This window comes from Leucoraja erinacea, chromosome 10, assembly GCF_028641065.1.
Source record: "Leucoraja erinacea ecotype New England chromosome 10, Leri_hhj_1, whole genome shotgun sequence".
NCBI lineage: Eukaryota > Metazoa > Chordata > Chondrichthyes > Rajiformes > Rajidae > Leucoraja > Leucoraja erinaceus.
In genome coordinates this window covers 25,140,446-25,167,806 of record NC_073386.1, presented here as the reverse complement: position 1 = coordinate 25,167,806, position 27,361 = coordinate 25,140,446, and the positions used below count along the sequence as shown (strand labels likewise).

The window sequence follows — 27,361 nt, the reverse complement described above, 5'->3', positions numbered from 1 at the left end:
CTTGAAAATCCAAAAGGCAACTTCTAAAAGGCAAGTCCCGCAGGGCGATGCAAGGCCATGCTCCGGATCTTGATGTTTAAGAGGGAAGGCAGATGCTGGAGAATCGAAGGTTACACAGAAAAGCTGGAGAAACTCAGCGGGTGCAGCAGCATCTATGGAGCGAAGGAAATAGGCAACGTTTCGGGCCGAAACCCTTCTTCAGACGTTGCCTATTTCCTTCGCTCCATAGATGCTGCTGCACCCGCTGAGTTTCTCCAGCTTTTCTGTGTAACCTCCGGATCTTGATGTTGGAGGCCCCGGCGGGTGCTGGCAAGTCCCGCAACCGTTTAAGCCGAACCGGGCGATGTAAGGTCCCGCTCCGGGTCGCCTTCAACCCCGCAACGGCGGGAGAAGTTGCCATTGCAGGAGCTCCGAAAAGCGATCTCCCACCAGGGACCTGCGAGCTCCCGATGTCACCATCCACCGGACCTACAGCTGGAGCCTCCGAGCTCCAGAGTCGGGCCGCAGCCGCGTGCCACCACAGCTCTCCATGCCCCGAAGCTGGCCAGCCCTACAATGGTGAGTCCACAGGTGAGTAAGATGACGAAAAATTATAGCACTATCACGTACTGTTTTTGCGCAAATTGAATGACTGCGCAAACCGGCAGATAACAAGATCAGAGCTTTAGTTATGTATAGATTTAGGATTCTCTCAAGTAGTTGTTTCCAGTTATTTGTTTCTGTAACGGGTATAGCTTGGACCCAATAGCAGCACAGAATCAGGTAGGTATAATTGGTAATGAACTTTATTGCGATACTGTAACACAGAGTAGTAACACAGGAATGGGTACACCGTACTCACACAGAGGCTCAGGATTGAGCGAGGGTTCCGAAGAGGGGCAGGCAGGAGACGTAGTCGGGGTAGCGGAAGGTCCGGTAACCAGGAGATCCAACACACGATGCAAACAAACCAGTGAGGGACAGACAAAAGGAGAGTCGAAGCCAGGCAGGAAGTCGAGAAGCCGTTGCAGGGGTACACCAAACAGCCCAGGAGAGAGGCAGACAGAAACCAGGAGGTACGGGACGAAGGCCGTGGTCGGGAACAGAAGGCTGAGGTGATATCCGGGAAGACGACAGTACAGAATGGTCAGGGGCAGGCAGGTTCGAATCCGTGTAGACAGTCGGGAAATCGCTGGAGAGTCTTGCATGAATGCTGAGAACAATCTGGCACTATGTGAACGGTGAGGAGAGTCTATATACCGGGTTAATAGGTGATCAGAGGCAACTGAGTGCAACAGGTGAGGAGAGTTGGGCTGATGAGAGGGGAGTGGCAGGCAGGCAGGTGAGGAGAAGGAGGGACTGGTGGAAGAGTACTAGGAGGTGAAGTGGATGAGAATGAGGAGAGGGCAGACTGTGACAGTTTCTATATTTAGCTCAGTTAAGAGTAAGTTATCAATTGATCTTCCAGTTGATGCTGCCTTTTCATGCAATGTAATTTTCTTTGTACAGTAATGAATTCTCATGTGATGGTATACGATCTTTCAACTTTCTCCAACGTCTGCTAATATTCCATCCAGGATGATCCGAGATTATTGATGTACAGTACTAGTTTTATTCAAAAGGAAGCAAGGTGCACAGTACAAAGACTGTTTTCCGACACTCCAGCATATACAGTCCCTTGAACAAGTTTCACCATTTGGAAGATTTTTTGTTAACAGAAAACCATGATTATCAGTATCTCAAATATTATTTGGGATTTCAAAACTATTCATTTGAAGGAAAGATTGCATTTGGTCAGCATTGATTCTATCAATAGTTCCAATATGAAGCGGAGTCAAAACAGAGGCATTCATGTGTTGCTCAAGCCCATGATGTACATCTTTCTGTGGCTGTTTAATTTCTTCATCATTGACAGCTAAGGGAACTTCTGCATCCATTACTGTGGGCACTGTCATATCTTCAGTTTCATGATCTATAGGATGATCTTACAATACAATACCGTTTATTGTCATTTGAACCTCTAATGAAGTTCAAACGAAATTTGGTTTCTGCAGTCATACAACAAGAAAAGAACCAAGCCACACAACCAACACAATTTACACAAACATCCATCACAGTGAATCTCCCCCTCACTGTGATGGAATGCAAAGTCTTGTCTCTCCCCAGCTCTCCATTCTTCTCCCGATGTCAAAGCCCCCGGCGGGCGTTGGTAAGTATCGCGGCCATTAAGGCCACGCCGGGCGATGTAAGGCCCTGCCTGGGTCTTGATGTTGGAGCCGCCAGCGGGTGATGGCAAGTCCTACAGCCATTAAGGTCACGCAGGGCAATGTAAGGCAATGCTCCGGGTCTTGATGTTGGAGGCCCCGGCGAGTGCTGGCAAGTCCCGTAGCCGTTTAAGCCGCGCCGGGCGATGTAAGGCCCTGCTCCGGGTCACCTTCAACCCCGCAATGGCGGGAGAAGTTGCCATTGCACAAGCTCCGAAAAGCGATCTCCCACCAGGGACCTGCGAGCTCCCGATGTCACCATCCACCGGACCTGCAGCTGGAGCCTCTGAACACTGGAGTCGGGCCGCAGCCGCGCGCCACCACAGCTCTTCACGCTCCGAAGCTGGCCAGCCCTACGATGGTGAGTCCGCAGGCTCCGTGCCTGGAGCCCCCAGGTTGTTCCGGTTGGAGGCCGCTCCACGATGCTGGGTCCCAACGACAACGGAGACCCGACATGTAAAAAGTCAGGTCTCCGGTGCAGGGAAGAGATTTAAAAGTTTCCCCCATCGCCCCCCACACATACACAGTTAAAAACAATTAAAAAAACACTGCAAACTATACACTCAACGGGACAAAAAATAAAAATAGACAGACGGACCGCAGAGGCCGCTGCAACATTGGGCGCGCCACCTAGAGACAATACTTGCTGTTGCCGTTCAGTTTTTGATCATTTAAGTGCTACGATAATTCCGAAATGAAGGCTAGGAGCCAGGTGTTTCGGGAGGTATTTTAAAAACGGTCCTTCTCCTGACCAGACGTGTCTGCAAGAGGAAGATGGCACCTAAACCCATGCCCTTTACTCCTCTAGCTAAGAGTTGCCTGCGGACTCATCCATTCCCGTGCCGAGGTGTTCGATAGTGGGAATAGCCCAACCCTTGGCAGCCGCCACAGGACCCCCCAGAACCGGAGGCACGAAACGCACCGGCGGGCGTACAACCCGACCAGACCGCATACGGAAGTTGGCCGACCGAGGGGCTGTTGGAGGCACAGGTGGAGGGACAGGTGGAGGGACAGGTGGAGGGTGCCGCGAAGGGGGGCGACCTTGCGGCCGAGGCTGGGCAACCAGCACCAGCTGGTCAATGTCCAAATGTGCCGACTTCAATCGGTCAATCGACACAGCCTCCGGCCGGCCACCCATGTCCAACACAAAGGTCATCTCTCCGTGCTCTGAGTTCCTTTCACAGCATTTGGGGAGTCTGGCCCAGGGTAAAGTTGCTTGGTAGGTGCTAAGGTGCCCCCTTATGCATGTTGGTAGGTGCAATCAAAACAAAGATCTTTTTTATCAATGTTGTGTTATGAATACCACAGAAAATATAATGTACTCTCAAGATCACAATTAATAGAATAATATTGCTTAAATATATAGTTATTGGACTTTGCAAAGTCCCAGCTGAGAGGAAGACAGCAAAATACTGAAAATATTGGGGGTGAAAATGACTTCAGGACAGTTTGTTAGGAAATTGAAGGAAATGGTAACAGAATACTTATAAGAGTGAGTATAATTTTATGGATGAGAAATTGTGTTCAACCAATTGATGACTTCTTTGACAAAGTAACTAGCATGTTAGATAACAAGGAAGCCAATGAATGTAGCAAATGTTGTTGGTCTATGAAGTGCCCCATAAAAGATTACCGCATTAGATAAGCACCTGTGGACTTGAACGTAATAGGTTATGTCCAGGGGGTCAGATATGGGGCTTTATGTGTGGGTCGGATATATTGTCAGTGCAGAGGGGCCAGGAGCAAGGCCAAGTGTGCATCCAGAGTCAAGGTCTGGAATAGTACTAGGTGTGCAGTCAAAGCTGGGACAATGGGAGTGGCTGTACACTCAGAAGAACAATCACCCCACAATTACCAACATTAATCAACAGATCTAGAGTGGGATACACGCTGATGCCTCTTGACTACATCCCTTGCTTCCTTCCTCTGCCTCTTTATCAGCCTTTTCCTTTCTTTGCAGAATTCGCTGGGTCAGCACCGCTGGCAATGGGCCGAATGTGTATTTTGATTTCTGAATACTGATCTTTGCTATATGTAAAGATGATGTAAAGATTTATAGAGACCCGGAATCATAAGTAGACAAAAAAAACCTGGAGTAACTCAGCGGGTTAGACAGGCGAAATGGAATAGGGTGATTTCACCAAAGGTCAAATGAGCGTAGATCCCCCCTCACGTGACCGAAAATTTTAACTGGTCGACACCATGTCAGTTCGGTACATAGGTTAGTTTTTGGGCAAACACGCACTTCCTCCCTGTACATTGTTTAAAAACATGGAAAACGTCCGAGTTTTTATGCTGAAATTTCCCTGTGCTAGTCGGGGTGACAGAGTGAAAAACAGCGGGCTGAGCACACATTTTTCAGGCAAACCGGTGCTCAGATAGAAAGTAAGGTAATTACAAGAGGAACTGAAGGTAGAAAACAGCGAAAGTGAACAGCCGACATTTGCCGTGGAGATTTAAAGATCCAAAATATCGGGATTATCGCGTTTGCTCGCTGAATTTCATCAAAAGTAAGTTAATAATTCCTGTGCTTCACGGGCACCCCGACTAGCACAGAAATTTTCTGCTCAAAAAGTGGCCGTTTTCCATGTTTTTAACGGGTGGGAAAGTGCATGTTTCCCCATTCACTAACATGTACCAAACTGAGATATGTCCTCCAGTTAAAATTTTCGGTCACGTGAGGGGGGGATCTACGCTCATTTGACATTTGGTGAAATCACCCTATAGGTTTCATTTCGGGTCGAGACCCTTCTTTAGACCGGCTTCGACCCGAAACGTCACCGATTCCTTTTCGCCAGAGAGTCTGACCGGCTGAGTTACTCCAGCTTTTTGTGTCTATCTTCGGTTTAAAAACAGCATCTGTAGTTCCTTCCTACCCAAAATCATGTGCCGTTTGTGCTCAGAAGTCGCTGGAGCTCATATATGTTGTTTACATTCATGAGCTAATTGCCGCATGAGCTGCCGCTAAGAAGTGCCCAGAGCCGTGAGAGGTTATACAATCAAGCGTGGTCTCAATGTTCTCTATCAAGCGTACTACACAGCAGACTGCAACACTCTTGTAATTGAACCGAGGGATCGAAAGTCACAGGGCAGTGGAAATCGTAGGCTAAGGGTCAGGGCCACGTATTTCCTCTACACGATGTACTTATTCCACGAGTGAGCTGAAAGGAATAGAATTGATTTTCATTCAGCGGGTTTGTCCAGTAAAAGCAACAGGTTTCTGGACCACGATGGAAGTTAATACAGCAGACAAACAGCTCTGACTGAGGCGGGATCCGAAGCTCTTTGGATGGGGTTAATGTATCTGACCGTGGGCAGGAGAACATTGTAGAGCCGGCAAGTGCGGGACGAGGCGGGTTTACAGCCAGAGACAGATATTTAGCCGGTTCCCGGGGAGATTCTCCGGCCGGTTTACTTGAGGGGCCGGGAACCTGGCGCCAGCTGCTCTGGGCGGCTCCAACTTGACTCGGACTAAATCCGTCCCGGATTCGCACCTCTCGGACTATCCAGGGGCCCTCAAACGCCCTCCCTCCCCCTGGGGTCACCATGAGTGCCGATTGCAGCGGCTATTATAATATCGAAAATATCTTCGTTTCTAATTTCACGTGTCCCAAACCCGAAGGCAATCTCGGCGCCAAATACTGCTGCGGCTTTAACGACATCAAATATTGCTGTGATGACCCTAACAGCTTCTTCCCGTACGCCTACAACTACATGTGGTGGTTAAGGTAAAGACAACTTTTTTCTCCTTCCATCGTCTGCAGGGGGACATTTGTCTCAATGTTCTCTGAAACACCACTCATTAATACGAGTGTTAGCAACTTACTAATAAAAGGCATCTTCCAGGGGATCTTGGAGTCTGAGGAAGGGTTTCGGCCCGAAACGTCGCCTATTTCCTTCGCCCCATAGATGCTGCTGCACCCGCTGAGTTTCTCCAGCAATTGTGTGTACCTTCCAGGGGATCTTGTCGGGTCAATGATTCAGACATCTAAGGAAACGCAGTAATAGTCAACGCAAATGCACTGTTAGCAAACTGCTGCTGGATTGGCATTATTGACAAGGCTAATATTATCTACTACACGTTTGCATTAAGTATAAATCCCTCAGAACAAGTGGTAGTAAGTAATGTGTCACGTCCTACGAGCTAACAGTTAATAATAATGGAGTGGAAATGCCACTCGTTTGTGTCCTCTGCTGACGGGAAACTCGAGCTGCTTCAAGCACACCTTACCTTGACTCACATCCAGTGGGATTGCTAAATAGAAGCGTGGTGAACTGCAAGCAAAAATACACTTTGTTAAATTAAACCCATTAATGTGTTCTATATCTCTCTACATCATCGTTTATAGATATCTCTCGTTTCCCTTTTCCCGTGACTCAGTCTGAAGAAGGGTCTCGACCCGAAACGTCACCCATTCCTTTGCCTGTCCCGCGGAGTATACTCCAGCATTTTTGTCTATCTTCGGTTTAATCCAGCACCTGTAGTTCCTTCCTACACACTTTATAGTTTTACTGAGTAGTAAGAGCTTTATGTTTTGTTTGCAATCATTTGTCCTCAAATGAAAATGTCGTGATAACACAAACTAGAGGCTTGTACAAAGTAAAACCTCTTTATAAATGTACACCCCAGTGCTTGTGGTCAAGCACAAATAAATGTAAATGCATATTTTGTACATATACAACATCCAAAAACTTAAATATGCATTGATCAGCAATAGAAAAATATAAACGAAATATGAGGAAGAATATTTTCAGCATCAATTTTAGTCCAGAAAATGCCAAATCATGTTTATAAGTCCGCAACATTTTCAAGGGGTGGTTCTGACCTATTTTGTAGTGCTAGTGTAAGGTGTATCTGTCTGAAAGTACCGTGACATGGATTCCATGACAACCAGGCAGTTCGATGTGTGGCCTTCAGCTGTGTACGTGTGGGGGTGTGGGGGGGGGGGGGGGGGGGGGGGGGGGGGGGGGGGGGGGGGGGGGGGGGGGGGGGGGGGGGGGGGTGTGCCGTGCCGTGGAAGGAGTGGGGGTTGCTGGTGCAGTTTGAAGATTGGGGTTTATGGTGAGTGGTGAATTAACTAAACTCTGAGCCTAAAAACAGAAATTGCTGGATATTCTCACGGATCAGTCAGCATTTGTGGAGTGAGCAATACAGAATAATATTTAAAGAGAGCCAAGTGTGTTTAATTGTCATGTATACTTCTCCGTGGATTGTCACCTTGGCGTGGTGGAGAAGCTTGTGTTGACCTGAGATCCTGAGAGCGATGCCGTCTGGAGCTATGCTCCTGGTAGGGCCACCCATGGTATGTTTCTGGTAAGGTCGAGGGGGAGGACTCTGATAAGAGCAATCCGACCAAGACCTCAATGATGGAACAGGCGGAGGATGATGGCTGACCTTAGTGGAGTGTCACAACGGCTGGGAAGGCGGATGAAGGCTGCAACAGAAAAGGATCTCCGTTCATCTTGGACTCCATGCCACCGGATCCTGACCCAGATCTGTCAAGGACCATGGGGTGGCTGCCTGTGCACCAGTCTCCCCACGTTAACCAAAGTTATGCACAGGCGTCCTCCATATAGCACCCTGGAGGGGTGAAGGAAAACACCAAATGCAAACCTCCACTGCCTTGTGGCTATTACCTTTTTCAGGAAAAGTGAAGACTGGATCCGGCGGAATACCCGGAGGAGACCACCATTTGGCGGTCCAACGGGTAGGAAGGTGGACCCAGCAAAGCGTCGTGGAGCGCAATTATGGCACAATGTTCATGTAGAACACTGGTGGCCATCCACTGCATCCTGACCTATCGCCACTGGATCCAGATAGGCCGGGACGAGAGAGTGAGGCTGACAATTTGCGCAACTCTCACTCATTTTAATCCAAGTCGAGCGCAAGTCATGACTTCAGGACCCGTACCGCCCAATTGGGCAAAGCAAGATCACCACAGGAGCGCATGTAGCTGAGAATAAGCGCACTGCAGAATCTCAGAGGAAATGCGCCACGTGCAAGGTTCGAGCCACTTCAACTTCTAGTGCAGCACCCACCCAACCAAAGATTATAGAGGAGATACCTCTAGTATCTTTGCATCCAACTGTCCAATATGCGGGCGAGCCTTCTGGGCCCGGCTTCGTCTCACCAGTCACCTCTGGACCCACAAACAAAAGCACTGAAGTCGTGGTCTTCTTCGACTATGAAGGACGAACAACAACAACAAAGCAACATATCAACAATAGAATGAGTATACATAACAATTAAACATATTTGACAAATCAGTGGCTTAATAGGCCCGTAAATACAATACAGAAAGATGATAATAAAAAAACAGTAAATTAATAGCTAATACTAGGTAATATTTCAGGTCCATTACCTTTTGTCAAAATTGGTAACGTATAGAAAGAGGCCATTTCAGTTTATTGAATTTCTGCCAGCTCAGAGCAACCCCATTCCCCTCCAATTTTTAATTGTAGATTCCCAGCATTTGCAATTTTTGCTTTTTAATTAGTTTTTCTTCATCAAGGGTTAAAAAGGAAGGAAAAAAATCCCTGCTTGTTTATTGTCAATTTTTGAACGGTGAATGGATTCCTGGGGGAGAGAAAAAACTATTAAAATAAAACACGTTGCAACAGCAACACCAGCAAGCAGAGAGGGTTTCCATCCAATGGTGTTGAGGATAACAAGCTAAATAAACCATTACAATGAGCTTATGAGAGCTATGTTCAAAGATTTAGTGCTGTGGAACGGTGTGACAAGCAACCTATTAACTGTCTATGTTGTTATACAATTAATAAAGTGATTACTTCTCCCCGTTGTAATAAGAATAAACTTGCAATTTTATAACCACTGATGGATTGTATTGAATCTTGTTGTAATATGTAAATTATGCAAATTCTCTCTATGGCATCAATATGTAAATAGTTCTTAGTTTATGTAAATTTCCTTCCATATTGTAACAGATAGATGTGACTTTTCACTATTATTTACAACCTTTAATACTAGGGGAATTATTTTACTATATTTTGAGATTAATGCATTTAATTTCCCCTGTTTTAATAACCATAGATAAATATTCAATAAATATGTTGCTTTAGCTCAATGTACACATATTAGGGGTTTGCCATGATTTAAAGTTTAGATAATGGAACAATCCCATATTCTGTGTTCTGTAATACTGTTTCAAATTTACTTCAGGCTGTAATAGATAAAGGGATTTTTTTTAGTCTGTGTTTCAATTTTCCGTTTCTGTCAATATTCTTGTACACATCCATTTTTTTCACAAGATCATTAGAGATAGGAGTGGAACAGGCAATTCAGTCCATCAAGTCTACACATTTCAAGCATGGCTGATCCATCTCTCCCTCCTAACCCCATTTCCTGCCTTCTACCCATAACCTCTGACACCCATACTAATCAAGAATCTATCTATAAATCTATCTATGTATCCATTGATTTTGCCTCCACTGCCTTCTGTGGCAAATAATTCCACTGATTCACCATTCTCTGACAAATTAAATTCCTCCTCATCGCCTTCCTAAAAGAACATCCTTTAACTCTGAGGCTATGACCTCTAGTTCTAGACTCTCCCACTAGTGGAAATATCCTCTCCACATCCAATTTATCCAAGCCTTCAATGAGGTCCCCCCTCATTCTTCTAAACTTTAGCGAGTACAGGCACAGTGACGTCAAACGCTCATCATATGTTAACCTACTCATTCCTGGGATCATTCTTGTAACCCTCCACTGGACCCTCTCCATAGCCAGCACATCCTTCCTCAGATATGGTGCCCAAAATTGCTCACAATATTCCAAATGCTGCCTGACCAGCACCTTATAGAAACTCAGCATTACATGCCTGTTTCTGTACACAAGCCCTCTCGAAATAAATGCTAGCATTGCGTTTGCTTTCTTTACTACTGATTCAACTTACAGATTAAAATTTTGGGAATCCTGCACAGGCGCTCCCAAGTCCTTTTGCATCCCCCGATTTCTGGATTCTCTCCACATTTAGACAATAATCTACGCCTTTATTCCTACTGGAAAGGGAATGACAGTTAAGATTTGATCTTGGTAGGCAAGAATGTGAAGAGATTTAACAAAATCTCGAGAAAATGCTTGATGGAGAATGTCAAGGACAACATTATCATCATAACTTGAACTTTTCTCTTTAATCCTGCCTGATTTTGATTGGTAGTATAACTCAGTGAGCAGGAGCTGGAAATTGTTTTTTTTATTTTTTTTATTTTATTTTTATTAGAAGTACGGTAAATTACAACACATATATCTTAATACATTTTTTGTACCGCTTCATTTTTTTTTTGAGCTTTAAGAAAAAGATCGAAGTAAAGAAAGTGAAGAAAGTACGCAAGAGTCGTGAAGTGCAAGAGTGTTGGGAAAAGAAAGCCCCTTAGAAAAGAAGTTAGAGAAGGAAGTAAAGTGAGAAAGTAGATCCTAGAAAAGAAAGAAAAAGAAAATAGGAACAATCGCTCTATTATAACATTAAACTCCGCAGAAAGGGGACTACCAACCAAGTCTGTTTTTGTTGTTTTACCTCCCTGATACCATTTATTTATTTATTTATTTTTAAAAATTACTATTGCACCTCATACTTGTAATAGGTCCAGAAACATAGACCACGTCTTTTGGAATTGGTCTGCTTTACCTGCTAAGAGGAATCTCATCTCTTTCAGATGTAATGTTTCAAACATATTTGATATCCACATTTTTATTGTTGGTGTGGGCGCATTTTTCCAGAATTTAAGTATAAGCTTTTTTCCCATTATTAGCCCGTAATTAAATAAATTCTTCTGAAACACGTTTAGTTCAGGATTACCTTCCGATATTCCAAAAATAATCAATTCTGGTTTTGGTTTTATTTTGATTAATTTTGAAAAAATATCAAATATTTCATACCAGTAAGGTTCTGCAAAAATTTCAGCACTACTGTGTACCATTTTGGTGAAGATACCATAACATGTACACACCCACACAACCACACACGCGCGCGCACACACACAAACTCGCGCGCACACACACACACACACACACACACACACACACACACACACACACACACACACACACACACACACACACACACACACACACACACACACACACACACACACACACACACACACAGAAACAAGATGAGACTTTTAATAGTATATAGACTAGACCAACTCCTGAATCAAATATTTGCGGGTTTAAGTCTCGCCGCAACGGTGGAAACACACAGATCGAAACTGATATTCTAGGGCTTTACCATAGGTGTGCTACATTGTTGGGCGTCACCTTTGGATGACGTTAAATGAGGTCCCAGGCTGCATTATTGGATGGATGAGCAATTACTGGATATGAAGCCAAGTATTTGAACGTGCTGAGAGCGAATACCTTGTTGGCAAAAAACTCATAAATTTTGGAGGAGACACAGCAAGATTTCTAGTCCCTCAGCAGGGAACCATGCTGCAAGAATGCTGTTTCTAGTCAGTATTAGTTAACCTGTGGTGAACCATGCAGAGAATAGCCTTATAATATTGTGAAGACTTGGGTAGGAATATTGGCTCTCCCCATGAAATATTGGCCTGTGCCCATGGAAAACTACAAAGTGCAAATATCTTCGAATGGAAGGAAGGAGTAAAATATACTATTGTGTTTAAGAAAAACTCTTCTGATAATATTGCACAATATTGTGTATGATAATTCAAACCATTTGATGATTTATATTGTGGGCTGAACTACTTGAATGGATTATGGTGGTGAAAATTCACAATTCTACAAACTTATTCAAATTAACAGGGAATAAAATACAATTATACATATTCATTTTAGGAGTTTTTTACTCACAATCTCTCTGAGGGAAAATAAATAACTGGAGCCATGACTTTTTGCTCATTCTATTGAAAAGAATAGAAAATGGAGGTGTCAAAAGGAAAATACTCTGTATGTTAAAAATTGGAAATGTAACCAAGAACTCATGCAACATACATGAACAGAGGAGCAGAGTTAAGATTTGGGTCAGTGACTATTCATTAGAACAATTTAATCTTTGCATGCTATTATTTTTATTGACCAGAGTTTCATGACAACAGCACTACATGATTATTAGGCAATATGTTGAATGCTTGTGCACGGATGCAGTCAGATCAAACCTTTGTTTTGCTGCTAATTGGATTCTTTGTGTGTCTTGAAGTATTAACTATAAAATTACATTGTAGCATTTAACACAAAAATGTATTACTAAACACGTTAAATTTTGCATTTTGAGAGCTTTCCTTTTAAAAATTATATCATGTGTTGCTCTACAATGTGGAAATAGATGCTACATAGAATATGGAACAGTATTGACCATGACATCAGTTTAAACTAATCCCATCTGTCTGCGCATGGTCCATATCCTTATAATTCTTGCCTGTTCACGTGTGTGCCAAAATACCTCTTAAATGTTGTTTATGTTTCAACTTCAACATCACTCAGAGGCTGCTGCTGTCCTTTTATCGGTGCTCCATTGAGAGCATACTAACATACTGTGTATGCGTGTGGTACACCAGCTGCACAGCGGCTCAGAGGAAAGCGCTCCAGAGGGCCATTGACAACGCCCAGAGGATTGTCGGCTGCCCTCTCCTTACCTTGGAGGACCTACACAGTTCCCGCTGCACCAAAAAAACCCAGAATATAATAAAGGACATCTCCCACCCCAGACACTCCCTGTTTGAACTGTTGCCGTCAGGCAGACGGTACAGATCCACAAGGACAAGGACAAATAGACTAAAAAACAGTTTTTACCCCACTGCTATAAAAGCACTAAATGTAGCCGCCAAGGAACGCAGGGGCGATACAGACTAAGGGACTGTGGTAACGGTGAAATCGACAGAAGGATGGAGGGTTGGGTGTGTATGCGTGCTTTGTCTGTGATATTTATTTATTTGCTTATCTTTATTATTTTACCGTGGATGTTGCACTGACTGGCTGACATTTTAAATTTTGTTGTACATGGCCCATGTTACAATGACAATAAAGAAACTATTCTATTCTATTCTATTCTACCATTCCCCCTGACATGGGATACAGGCATCTATCACACTTAAAAAAAATTGCTTTGCAAATCTCCTTTTACCCTTTCCCCCTCTCACTTTAAACCTATGCCCTCTATTATTTGACTTTTCTACCCTGGGCAAAGGACTCTGATTATCTACTCATCTCATCTATATTACTGAAAGTCTGATCTTGACCGCTCTTGGCCCACTGTGCTGCGATTTCCGAGAGAACGCCGCCACCTACCGCCGTCATTTTTGGCCACCTCGCTCAGAGCCCCCCTCCGCCTTCCGGGACCAGAGGATTTTTCCCATCGATGAAAAATCAGAGAGATATGAATGTTTTTAAACAAATTGCCATCTTACTCAGTTCCCATCCTCTCATCAGATGCAGAGGATTCTTCCCGTCAATGAAAAACAAAAGTGTTATTAATGTTTAAAAAATGTTGAGAATCTCTGTCCTGTCAATCACGCCATGAAGGCCACACCTTTTCCGGTGTGAGGGGAAGGGTTTATAAAACCCGGAAGTGTGGGTGTGGTTCAGTCTCTGCATGATGGGGGAGGGAGAGGTCACGACTCTGTCTGAGCTGTGAATCAACTGAACACACTGAATGTCTACTGTGTGGTTTTATGGCGGTTTTTATGGTTGTTTCACCCTGCTTGAATAGAATGAAACTGCATTTGAATGTGGTGGCCTTGCACGAAATGGTATGAAACTGCATTTGAATGTGGTGTTGTTGCACCCTGCATGAAATGGTATGAAACTGCATTTGAATTTGGTGGCCTTGCACCATCCTTGAAATGGTATGAAACTGCACTTGAATTTGGTGGCCTTGCACCCTGCTTGAAGTGGTATGAAACTGCACTTGAATTTTGTGGCCTTGCACCCTGCTCGAAGAGGTAAGAAACTGCACTTGAATTTGGTGGCCTTGCACTCTGCTTGAAATGGTAGGAAAATGGATTTGAATTTGGTTCCTAGCACTCTGCTTGAAATGGAATTTGAAGGAATAGCCGTGAGTCAACTGCCAGCCCACCAACCGTGAGTGAGCTGCCAGCACATCAGGCTTGAGGGACTGAGCTGCCACCCCAAGAATCCATTTGGCCCACAATGTTCACACTAGCCCTCTGGAGACCAGTAGTCACTGCTCCCCCTCCCCCACTGGCCACCAATATTGGAATTGGTGGAGAGGTGGAATATTGCGTCGGGGGACCAGCCCTCCCGTGTGAACATGGGACCCAATAGGTCCCACTTAGTCTAGTAACTTTATATATCTCCAACAGGTTGCCTCTCAGCCTCTAACTCTCCAGAGAAAACACATCAAATTTGCCCATTCTTAATGTTAGTACGTTCCAATACAGGTAACACCTCAGTGAACTCTTTTGTACTTCCAAAATTTCCACATTCTTCCTATAGTGAGTTGACCAAAACTGCACCGAGTGCTCCAAATATGGCTAAACCAAAGTTTTATAAAGCTGCAACATGACTTGTCAATGTTTATACTTGATGGCCTGATCAGTGAAGGTAGACACACAATACACCACTTTTACCACTATATCCATTTGTATGGCCACTTTGAGGAAGCTGTGGACTTGCACCCCAAGATCCCTCTGTACATCAATGCTCCTAAAAGTCTTGTCATTTACTATATTCTTCATTCTTGTATTTGATGCCCAAAATATAGCACCTCACATGTGTCCTTATTCAAGTCAGATGAAGATGGTTAGAATTCCATCTGCCTTTTCTCAACTCAGATTTCCATCTGATCTATATCCCCCTGTTCCTTAATACCTTCCTCACTATATACAACTCTACTAATTTTCATGTAATTTGCTAACTTATGGATTGGACTGCCAACATTTTCATCCAAATCATTAATATATTGTCTTTGGTTTCTAACCACTTCCCAAAGACATGTGGGTTTGCAGATTAATTTGGCCTCATAAATTGCCCCTAGTGTGTAGGGAGTGAATGCAAAGTTGGGATAACATAGAACCAGTAATGATCGCTGGTTGGCATGGACTTAGAGGGTCAAAGGACCTGTTTCCATTTGACCTCTTTCAATCAATCAATATTTGGGTATTTTTTTCTTCTCTCTTCATTTTTCATCTAGCTCCTCTAATTTACATCTCTTATCTTTACCTTGGGGTCAAGGAAAGAGCGTTCACGTCGCGGCCCTATTCCCACCAATCTTTCCACCACCACGTACAAGAAGCACAAGAAGTGCAAGACGGACACCATTGTGCAGATGCCGAGACGCGTGTTCAGCTCTGGCTGAACAACTTCTAATATTGTGTGTGGACTCGATAAGAAGAAGATCTTTACCTTGCCCTCTGTCAGCCTGCAACGACATTATATGTGCCATTCAATCTCTCCTGGTCTCCACCCATCACAGTTATTTCCTTCAGTTTGTCTCTCCCCTTTCTCTGCCAAGTAAAATCCTGTTCCATTTACAGCTTTTCTCAATTCTGAAAAAATGTCAGCAACTTGTTCTGCATGGGTTCTTGATTATAATTGCATGCAATTTCATGTTGTGCTGTAAAACAGCTTGCACTGTGTGTAGCTTCAAAACTGATGGGTTCTCTATCAATTCCTTTCTCATGGACATTTCTTGCTTATTGTTGAATGGAGCTTTTTATGTGGTGAATAATTAAATGGGAAATTATTTTCTTCTCTTGTGCAACCTAGTTTTATCTTTTAATGGTAGGTCATATGATTGCTACAGTCTTTCCAACAGATAGTGTCCAAGTACTAAATGCATTACAATTGGAAAAATCTGTAAGAATAATCCTAATCATTTTAATTCTTTTTGGTTGTATTGTTCAAGACTCCTCGTGTTCCAGCTATGATAATTCTTAACAAATCTTGTTAATTTCCTTTGTATTGCATTTACACCAAATTACTGCATCTCATATTCTAAAAAACTCTAGAAAATAAGTTTTCAAGGCTATCATTTAGTTTATTTTTTACAGTAGCAACTACCCTGGTAGAAATACGGGTTCACACCCTCTTCATCGAGCAAATCCAGTGGGCAGGAGAGGCAGGAAAAGGACATAGAAACATAGAAATTAGGTGCAGGAGTAGGCCATTCGGCCCTTCGAGCCTGCACCGCCATTCAATATGATCATGGCTGATCATCCAACTCAGTATCCCGTACCTGCCTTCTCTCCATACCCCCTGATCCCCTTAGCCACAAGGGCCACATCTAACTCCCTCTTAAATATAGCCAATGAACTGGCCTCAACTACCCTCTGTGGCAGAGAGTTCCAGAGATTCACCACTCTCTGTGTGAAAAAAGTTCTTCTCATCTCAGTTTTAAAGGATTTCCCCCTTATCCTTAAGCTGTGACACCTTGTCCTGGACTTCCCCAACATCGGGAACAATCTTCCTGCACCTAGCCTGTCCAACCCCTTAAGAATTTTGTAAGTTTCTATAAGATCCCCTCTCAATCTCCTAAATTCTAGAGAGTATAAACCAAGTCTATCCAGTCTTTCTTCATAAGACAGTCCTGACATCCCAGGAATCACTCTGGTGAACCTTCTCTGCACTCCCTCTATGGCAATAATGTCCTTCCTCAGATTTGGAGACCAAAACTGTACGCAATACTCCAGGTGTGGTCTCACCAAGACCCTGTACAACTGCAGTAGAACATCCCTGCTCCTATACTCAAATCCTTTTGCAATGAAAGCTAGCATACCATTCGCTTTCTTTACTGCCTGCTGCACCTGCATGCCTACCTTCAATGACTGGTGTACCATGACACCCAGGTCTCGCTGCATCTCCCCCTTTCCCAATCGGCCACCATTTAGATAATAGTCTGCTTTCCTGTTTTTGCCACCAAAATGGATAACCTCACATTTATCCACATTATACTGCATCTGCCAAACATTTGCCCACTCACCCAGCCTATCCAAGTCACCTTGCAGTCTCCTAGCATCCTCCTCACAGCTAACACTGCCCCCCAGCTTAGTGTCATCCGCAAACTTGGAGATATTGCCTTCAATTCCCTCATCCAGTTCATTAATATATATTGTAAATAGCTGGGGTCCCAGCACTGAGCCTTGCGGTACCCCACTAGACAGAGAGAGAGGAAAGACTGGTAGGTTTATTTTAATGCAATGAACCGGACAAGTTAGGCAGATGTACTCAGAGCATGAATAGGTCCATGGGACTGGGACATTATAGCTATTACCAAAAACGTGGTTGAACGATGGACAGGAACAATGTTCCAGGAAACAAATGCTGCAACAGTGATAGAAGTGGGGGAGAGATAGTTGGGGTTTTTTTGATTAGGGAGAACATCAAAGCAGTAATTGGAGAGGATATTTCTTGGGGATCACCCATTGAGGCTGTAAAGGTGAAACTCAGCAATAAGAAGGTGGTGATCACTTGATGGGATTGTACAACAGATCCTCCCAATAATCAATTGGAATTAGAGGAACAAATATATAGGAAGATCACAGGTAACTGTAATGATAGGGTTTGTAATAGTAAGTGATTTTAACTTCCCTAATATTGACTGGGACTGCTATAGTGCTATGGGCATTGATGGGGTTGAAATGTGTAAAGCACGTCCAAGAAAGATGGCCCCTTCTGGAGAAGGGCAACACAGGATCTCTCATTGGAAATGAGGCAGGAAAATGACTGAAGTGTCATTGGGGGTGTTCTTTTGGACTAGACCACAATTCTATTAATTTTAAAATAGTTATGGAATTGGATGGGACTGGTCCACGGGTTGAAACTTACATATGAGGCAAAACTAATTTTGATAGATTTGGACTGAAACTTGAAAAGCTTGATTGGGTGAAGCGGTTTGCATTAAAGGGATATTGGCAAGTGGGTAGCTTTTAAAGGTGAGATAAGGAGAGTTCAGGCCCAGCATGCCTGACAGGATTAGGGAAACTTGGTTGCTGAGGAATATTGAGCCTCCTTTCGGGAAAAAGGAAGCATATGTTAAGTATAGGCAGCTAATAGGGGATATAGGAGTACATTTAAGAGAGAATTCTAAGAGATTCTATATATTAAGAGCAAATCTATATCATATACCTATAACTATTACTAAAACTCTCATCTTGACCACTCCCGGTTTGCGTTTTTTTTAATTTTCACAAAAACGGTAACGTAATCACTAGGATTATTCGCCACCTTACTCACCGTTCTCGTCTGCTCCAAGCGCACCAAGTTTTGTTCCGATCGGTGAAATATTAGAAAAGCTATGAAGGTTTAAAAAAATCATGAGATCAGCAGATTGGTCTTCTCGGCTGTCAGTCACCATGAAGTTAACGCCCCCTTCCGGCACCCGTGGAGAATAAATCCCCGGAGGCGAGGCTGAGTCCGTGAGCAGCGTGTTAAGTTGAACCGGAAGCCTCTCAGTGAAGTCGGAGTGGGGCCGGGAGCTACTGCGTGAGGCCAAAAGCTGAAGGTGCAGGGTGAGCAGAGTTGCGAGTGGCATCTGCTGCGACAACCTCCCCTTTCCACACATCCCTTCTTCCTCACTCCACCCACCCTTCCCCCATGCCCACCGTCCCCTCTCCCCCATTCCCCTCTTCCCCCCCCCCTCCCCCCCCCCCCTCACCCATCCCCCCTTCCCCCACATCTCCTCCTTCCCCTACATCCCCCCTTCATCCCCTTCCATTTTCATTAACAGCCAACATTGTGTTTAGGATATTTTAAAGAAAAAACACAATTTTCATTGAGAATTTCATTTTTTTTAAATTGCGATTTTCATTGTGGGGGAGGGGTGGAGGGGGGTGGTGGTATGAGGGGGTGGTGAAATTGGGGCGGGGGGGGAGGGGAGGGGATAGAGGGAGAGGAGGGGGTAGGGAGGGGAGGGGTTATGGAGGGAGGGAAGGAGTGACTGAGTAGGGGAAAGAAGAGGGAGGGTGAGGTGAAGGAGGGAGTGGGGAGGGGAGGAGGAGAGGGGAAAGAAGAGGGCGAGGGAGTGCTGGGGGATGAGGAGTAGTCTTCTGCATTATTGCTCAAAGTTGCAAGTTCGCTTCCAAGGTATTACTAGTAAAGACAGATTTGTCACTGTGGACAGAAATATCCAGGTTGTAAGGCTTAGAGAATTTTGATGGAACAGCAAAGATAAGAATGGTCAGAATCGAGTAAAAACATCTTGGGTGAGTGATGGAGCAATCTTGCCATCATGGCGTGTTATCACATCAGTTAGGCTACAGTTCCACTTATCTGTAATATAAAGAGGACAGTAATAGTCCCTCATGGTGCAGTTTGGAAATGATTTGTGGAGGTTCCAAGCATAATAGGTTCAATATCTTTTTTCATTTGAAGTTGTCTTATGTTTGTAAACTAGTGGAAATGTTTCTAAATGCAAAATTGTCTCTGTTATTAAGTATTGTACAACTCTTTCGGCAAATTAATTAGTTTAAAAAAAAGTAATAATGTGGCTGACTAACAACCTAAGTACAAGTTTAAGAACCTTTGCCTGCACATTGTGTTTCAGTATCTGGGCTCTGGTGGGGCTTTCCATAGCTGCTGTGGTTCTCCTGGCTTTCGTCATCACGGTTTGTGTTTTGTGCTACCTTTTCATCTGCACTAAACCACATTCTCGACTGGATAATGGATTAGATCTGCAAATACTGGGTAAGATTAATGTTTTTTGACAGTGTATATTACTTATTTTTGAATTTGTGTATGCAACTATTATTCTTACCTAATTATCTTGCACCAGTCTTGTTGACTGCAAATATTTAGAAATAATAGCCCCAGGCTGCTGTTGAATGAATCATAAATAGGAGAGAAAGAAGTATGACATTGGGGCATTTCGAAGCACTTCACATCTACTGCAGGCTTTTTTTAAAGAGTTATCTCTGTTTTAATTTAAGAAATGCAGCTGCCAATTTGTGCCTGGCAAGTTTCACAAGCCACATGATAATAACAAAATATTCAAATAATCATGGTTGGGGAATATGCTTTTACCGGGGGATTTTATGCCCTTGCTTTTCCTCGGAGCGGTTCTGCAGTGAATCTCGCATCAACTCATTAAAGCATAGAGCCTTGTTGTTGGAAATTTCGTCTCAGTGTAATATTCAGAAACAGAGAATACTGGAAATATCCAGCAGGTCAATGGCATCTGTGGAAACTAAACAAAATTTCAGCTCAAAGATCCATCATGAAACTGGGAAAGAGAAGCAAGTTGTGGAGACAGAGCAGGAGGGTTGGATAGCACTATGGAAACATTTTTGATATCAGTTTTGCTATTTCTTAAGCTGTTGATGAAGCCATGTGGTTGGTGGGTTAATAAAAAAGAGATTTGAGAGGAGAGAGAGTGGGGTGGAGGGAGAACAGCAAAGGAACATGTGAAGCCGTGACATGCCGAGCTATACTAAATGCCCAGCAGATCAAGTAGTGCTAGTGGAGTGTGAAAGACTATGAATATTACAGATGGATGACCTATAACAGTTGGGGTGGGAGATTGCAACCTTCACCTGGTCTGCCCAGTTTCGACAAATGCAATCAACCTAGTATGCACAATCAAATAAGATCAAATAGTACAAGTTGTCCTACAACTTTAGGCTGTGCACACCATATGCAAGAAAAAGAAGAAGACCTATAACAATACATGGCAACATTGATAGAACAATGAAAGGGAGCTACCTAAAGATGTTGAATTCAGAACATTAGTGCTGATTCCAGTAATCAAGCAGCACTGGAAGATTCCACTATTTTTAGAACATAGAAGGGGCACAAGAACAGGCCCTTTGGCCCACAATGCCTGTGCTGAACATGATGCCAAGACCATCACTTACCTACCTGCACATAACACATTTCCCTCCATTCCTGGCATACCCATATGCCTATCCAATAGTCTTTTAAATGTCACTAACCTACAGTATCTGCTTCAACTTCCACTCCAGCAGGGCATTCCAGGCATTCACCACCCTCTGTTTAAAAAACCCCTCCTACCCCTCCACACCTCCTTTGAATTTTGACCCTCTCACCTTTAAGCTATTCTAGGAAAAAGATTCTGACTGTCTACCTGATCGATGCCTCTCATAATTTTATATACTTCTATCAGGTCTACCAGCATCCTCCGGCATTCCTGAGAAAACAATCAACGTCTGTCCAACCTCTTCCTGTAGCTCATAATCTCATAATCCTGGCACCAGTCTGGCAAATCTCCTCTGCACCCTTTCCAAAGCGTCCACATCCTTCCTATAATGTGGCGACTAGAACTGCATGCAATACTACAAGTGCAGCCTAACCAAAGCCGTATGAAGCTGCATCATGATTTCCTGACTCTTGTACTCAATACCCCGACCAATGAAAGCAGGCATACCATAAGCCTTCTTTATCACTCATTCTATTTGTGTTGTCACTTTCAGGGAGTTAGGATCATCCCATTAATTGTATATTTTCCCCTTGCATTTGACCTCCCAATGTGCAACACCTCACACTTGTTTGGATTTAACTTTATGTGCCCATTTCTGGAACTGATCTATATCCCTCTGGAAACTCTGGCAGACTTTCTCACGGCCTGTGACCTCAGCAACCTTAGTGTTATCTGCAAGCATGCTAACCCGTTTATCTCCAAGTCATTTATATATATGTAAACAATTTTTTTAACGGACCTCTTTATAACATATTTTGGATATAGCAGACGGACCTGCTGATGCCACTGCCGGCTTGTTAAATGCACCAGAGAGCTGTTCTTCACCAACTGGCTCATGGTCCATTGACACGGCTGCTGCTGTCGCTCATGTTGTAGCCCCTGTGCGACAGCGCTTTCTTCATGCAGCTGCCACTGTTAGGATGCAATTGGTCACCTTGGGGCTCCTGCCCTCTCGCCAGCTAATGCTTCTTCATGGTCGCCCGTTGCTTTGTCCACTTAGCCTCTTCCCCCTGCCACCCCCCCCCCCCCCCCCTCCCCAACTGCTGCCTCCTCCTCCTTCTCCCCAGGAGTCACCAATATACTCCACCTTGAGATGGAGCAGGGGCATGAGCGGGGAGTAGACAAAGCAATTGCCGACAGAAATAAGTGGCAGCTGGTAAAAGGGGAGGGAGCCCCATGGTGACCAAGCACATCCTGTCGGTGGCACGGCCTGAAGAAAGTGCTGTCCCCAGGGACTACAATGGGTACGGCAACAACAGCCGGTTCAACCAGACCGTACGGTAGTTGGTGAAGAAGGGCTCACTGCTGCGGACCAGTGCCTAGTTTTAAGGTGAAACAACACAAATTGCTGGAGTAACTCAGCAGGCCGAATCAGTCTGAAGAAGTGTCCCAACCTGAAACGTCACTTATCCATGTTCTAATAAGATTATGCCTGACCCGCTAAGTTACTTCACCAGTATCCACTATTGATAGATCTCCTTAGTACAATCCATCCTTCCTGCATGGAAGTAACAATTTCTGTTCCTTCTGTTCAAAGTAACGGAAAATGACATTTTGTGCAATTTAAATCTAACTTGTTTTCTCAGTTTTGATAAAGGTTCTTTGACATGAAACTATTACTTAATTTTGAGTTTTACCATCATTTTCATTTGTTTCCACCATCCAGTACTTGCAGATTTCAAATTTCAGTATTGCATTATGATATCGTGATGGATTTTTATACTTTTCTGGATTGGTGTTTACTGAATCAAAACTGAGCCATGATAAATTGACGTTCCATGACGTGTAATCTGGCTTTTTAAAGACTTGTTTAATCTCGTAAATTCCTCTCCCAGGTAACCAAAGATGAACCTGACATTTAGCAACATTACAGTTTATTTCATCCTGACCATCTATTCTCGATACCATTGGACATTATCTATTTCCATAACATGATCCATTTGGCCTGAGCTCTCAAACATCCCTTTATTATGTCTATATTTGCAATATCATCTCAGTCCGAGCTCTTGCCCATTTTCCACTCTATGTACACCTGATCTGATCCAAAAACTGTGCTGCTCATATCTTAACTTAATCTGATACCATTTACTCATCATCCCCTTTACATATGCAGGCGCTGCCATGTTTTGCCGCCATTTCCAAAGTCCAAGGTTTGGTAGGCCCGCTTGCTCGATGTACTGGAGCAGGTTCCGCGAACTGACATCCCTCTCCACCAGCCATCTTTGTGTCCAGGGGCCGCCTCCTGCAGCCGACCTTGAAAGCGCATGTGGCATTACCCTACTTCACCTTCCTATCCGCCCTTGCTCCTTGCGTCCGACGTCTCGAGCTCCCTTCCGGTTCTGCTGCCGCCGAGCCTTCTGGTGAGTTCCCGATCTTATACACTGACTCAGTATCAAACTTTTAAACTAACCACTCTTGTCGACCTGAATAATTTCACAAAAGGCTTCTCCCAATTTTCAAAGATATTACTTAAAATAGTTTAATTATTGAAAAGAACTTTTTTTTCGCAGGTACTGAACAAATATTGGAAACTCCGAATCAGTCTAGTGGACCAAACACCATTCAGAAGCAACTTCAGAGTCGGAGGTTAGATTATAGCCGGCCAAATCAGCCACCTGAACCTGACCGATTGTTCCAGAGATGTTTCATGGCTACTGTGACAAGAATTAACATACAAGGATCCTCCTAAAGTTCTTGCTCTTTCTAGTTTTGAATTAATGAATATAAATTGTTGTATGAGTTGTGCTTGTGCTCAATGTGTCTCATGTTATAATATTGTCTTGGGCAATGGTTACAAACAGGCTTTGTTTAATGTTGTTTGAAGTGCCACAACAGATTTTGGCCTTTAATGTCATGAACATTGAACTTGAGATGAGAAAGAAAGATTAGGGAATTAAGAAATATGTCAGCTATGACCTTGGAAGAAAGAATGAAAGAAGCTAAGGAAATAATTTTTGTGATTTCCTGCAAAGTTGCCAGATGTTCAGATTGACCTGAAGAGTTCTAGCTGATTGCTGATAAACGTATAATTTTAGATCAAAATTCTGATCACAACAGTATCTATTCATCTTTAATGTCTGTGGACAAGAATTGATTAACCTTGGTAATGGCCAAGGCCAGTACATATTTGCTATAGAGTACATGTAGTCATAATGCTTTCATATTTAAGTAAAAAAGAACTGCACTTATCGTGCAGAAACTTACTAATTTGGAGAATCAATGAAGGGCCATTATTTGACAAAACATCTTGCTCTGTTTAGTGGATAATTCATTGAGCCAAAGGTTTTCTGCATAAAAGGAGAAGTAGGATTGGACCTGATCTGTTTGATGGCTGACACAAAATGCTGGAGTAACTCAGCGAGACAGGCAGCATCTCCGGAGAGAAGCAATGGGTGACGTTTCGGGTCAAGACCCTTCTTCAAACTGAAGAAGTCTGATGGCTGTGCTGTTAATTCAGTGTGTAGTTCCTGGAAGTGAAAATATGTTTTGTGTTTTTTAATTGTGTGCCATTGGCAGATTTTATTTGTTTTTTTTTAAATGGGTCCTCTGATTTCCTTTGTCCCTGATTGAATGCCAAAAGATACTTTGTGCATTCTCCCACTTCACAGGACGAGCCAGCATATCATTCCCCATCCATTGAGAACAACCCTTGAGAAGGTGGTGATGTGCTATCTGCTTGAACAGCTGCTGACCGTCAGTCCCGAGCTCACTTCCTAAACCGAGGGAATTGCAGCATGTTGACCCAGTGATGGTGAAGGAATGGCAATATATTTCCAGGTCAGGATGGTGTGTGGCTTGCAGGACAACTTCCAAGCAATGGTGTTCCCATGCTTTTGCCCTAGTCTTTCCTGCTGGTAGAGGTTATGAGGTTGAAAGGCATTGTTCAAGGAGTCTTAGTGAGTTGTCGCAGTGTAGATATTACAAACCGCTGATTTTAAGAGAAATCTGATTATTAATAAGAATTTTAACAACTGGTTGCACAGGTATTAATTTTAATTTATGGTCCGAAGGACCTGTACTTGTGCTGTACTGTTCTATGTTCTGAATCTATTGTCATCTGTTAGATTACATATTGAGTAGAGTAGTGGATGTTGTCAACATGGATTTTAGTAAGGCGTTTGATAAAGTCACCCATATGGTAGGCTGATCCAGAAGATCAAGATAGACAATTGGTGCAGGTGTAGGCCAGTCGGCCCTTCAAGCCAGCACCGTTATTCAATGGATTCATGGCTGATCAATGTGATCATGGCTGATGCATGGACTTAATAGTGACTTGGTCGTGTGGATTCAGAATTGGCTTACTGATAGAAGACAGAGGGTTGTGGAGGGAGAGCAATAATCAAGCTGGAGTTCTGTGACCAGTGAAGTTCCACAGGGATCAGCGCTGGGACATCTGCATTTAATCTAATGCAACTGCATCTAAATCTGGATTTCTAGGTGCGTCACAGTGGCGCAGCGACAGTGTTGCTGTCTTACAGTGCTAAAGACCCGGGTTCGATCCTGATTATGGGTGCTGTCTGTACGGAATTTGTACTTTACCCCTGTGAATTGGCAGAAACACTTCATCCTCATTAACAGTCAGTACAGGAGCACCGCAAGGCTGCGTGCACAGCCCCCTGCTTTACTCTATACCCATGACTGTGTAGCTGGACATAGTGCGAACTCCATCATCAAGTTCACCGACGACACCACTGTTGTGGGATGAACAGTCAGAGTATAGAAGTGAGATCAACCGATTGACCAAATGGTGCCAGCACAACAACCTGGCTCTCAACATCAGTAAAACCAAGGAACTGAATGTGGACTTTGGAAGGGTAAGGATGAGGACCCACAAACCTGTTTATATCAATGGGACGATGGTGGAGAGGGTCAAAAATTTCAAATTCCTGGGCGTGCATATTTCTGAAGATCTTTCCTGGACCCAGCACTGTGTATAAACTTAAACTGAATGTGAATGATGAGAAGCATTAGCACAGGTCTATTTGAACAGTACAAGTTGCAGTAGTACTGCTTCCAAAGCGGCAACTTTTTGAATGTTATGGGTGTTGCGGTGCAATTATAAAAAAGGCACATCAGCGATTCTACTTCCTGAGAAGATTACGGAGATTCGGTATATCAATTAGGATTCTCCTGAACTTCTACAGGTGCACGGTAGAGAGCAAACTGACTGGTTGCATCGTGGCCTGGTTCGGCAACTTAAACGTCCAGGAGCGGAAAATACTGCAAAAAGTTGTGACCACTGCACAGTCCATCACCAGCTTTGACCTCCCCACCATCGAAGGGATCTATCGAAGTCGCTGCCTCGAAAAGGCAGCCAACATCATCAAAGACCCACACCATCCTGGCCACTCACTCATTTCACCATTGCCATCCGGAAGAAGGTACAGGAGCCTGAAAACTGTAAAGTCCAGGTTCAGGAATAGCTGCTTCCCTACAGCCATCAGGCTATTAAACACAACAACAAATAAGCTCTGAACTACAACAGTCTATTATTATTATTATTATTGCACTGTATTTGTTTATTTATTGAGTATGTGTGCATGTGTATGTACATACATTGTACTTTATTTTCTTTCTCCCGTTATGTACTATGTTTACATATTCTGTTGTGCTGCAGCAAGTAAGAATTTCATTGTCGTATCTGGGACATATGACAATAAAACACTCTTGACTTCTCTTCTCTTGACTGAGTGTGTTTTCCCCGGGTGCTCCGTTTCCTCCTACATTGCAAAGACGTATAGGTTTGTAAGTTAATCGGCTTCAGTTGTACATCATCCCTAGTATGTAGGATAGTGCTTGTGTACGGGGATCGCGGGTCGGCGCGGACTCAGCAGGGTGAAGGGCCTGCTTCCACGCAGTATCGCTAAACTGCTTGTGATATATATAAATGACTTGGATGTAAACATGGACGAATTTCTTAGAATGTTTGCAGGTGACACCAAAATTGCTGGGATCATGGACTGTAAAAATCAAATACTAAAGGGCATACGTTTAAGGTGAGAGGGGCAAAGATTAAAGGAGATGTTACATTGAGGATGGTGAATCCCTGCCGGGGGTAGTGGTGGGGGCAGATACAATACAGGTTGAACACAGATCTTTCGGCACCCTCGTTTCCAGAACCTTTCTGGATTATCCATTTTCATGGATCAACAGAGATCACATGACAATTAAATGACAATGAAATGACAATGCACCCCTGGCCTGCTAAAAACACCCCTCCTGCGTCTCTAAGGCACCATGGAGTAC

The 27,361-nt window shown here is 43.7% G+C and overlaps 1 protein-coding gene across 1 annotated transcript; it reads left to right on the top strand.

The window, feature by feature from the left end:
• The first annotated feature begins 4,980 nt into the window (after positions 1-4,980).
• Positions 4,981-26,551, top strand: LOC129700922 (protein shisa-like-2A). Its single transcript, XM_055641739.1, has 3 exons — positions 4,981-5,971; positions 19,727-19,866; positions 23,626-26,551. Exons 1-3 carry the CDS (start codon positions 5,790-5,792, stop codon positions 23,802-23,804), a joined length of 501 nt encoding a protein of 166 aa, XP_055497714.1. The 5' UTR covers positions 4,981-5,789; the 3' UTR covers positions 23,805-26,551.
• The last annotated feature ends 810 nt before the right edge of the window (positions 26,552-27,361 follow it).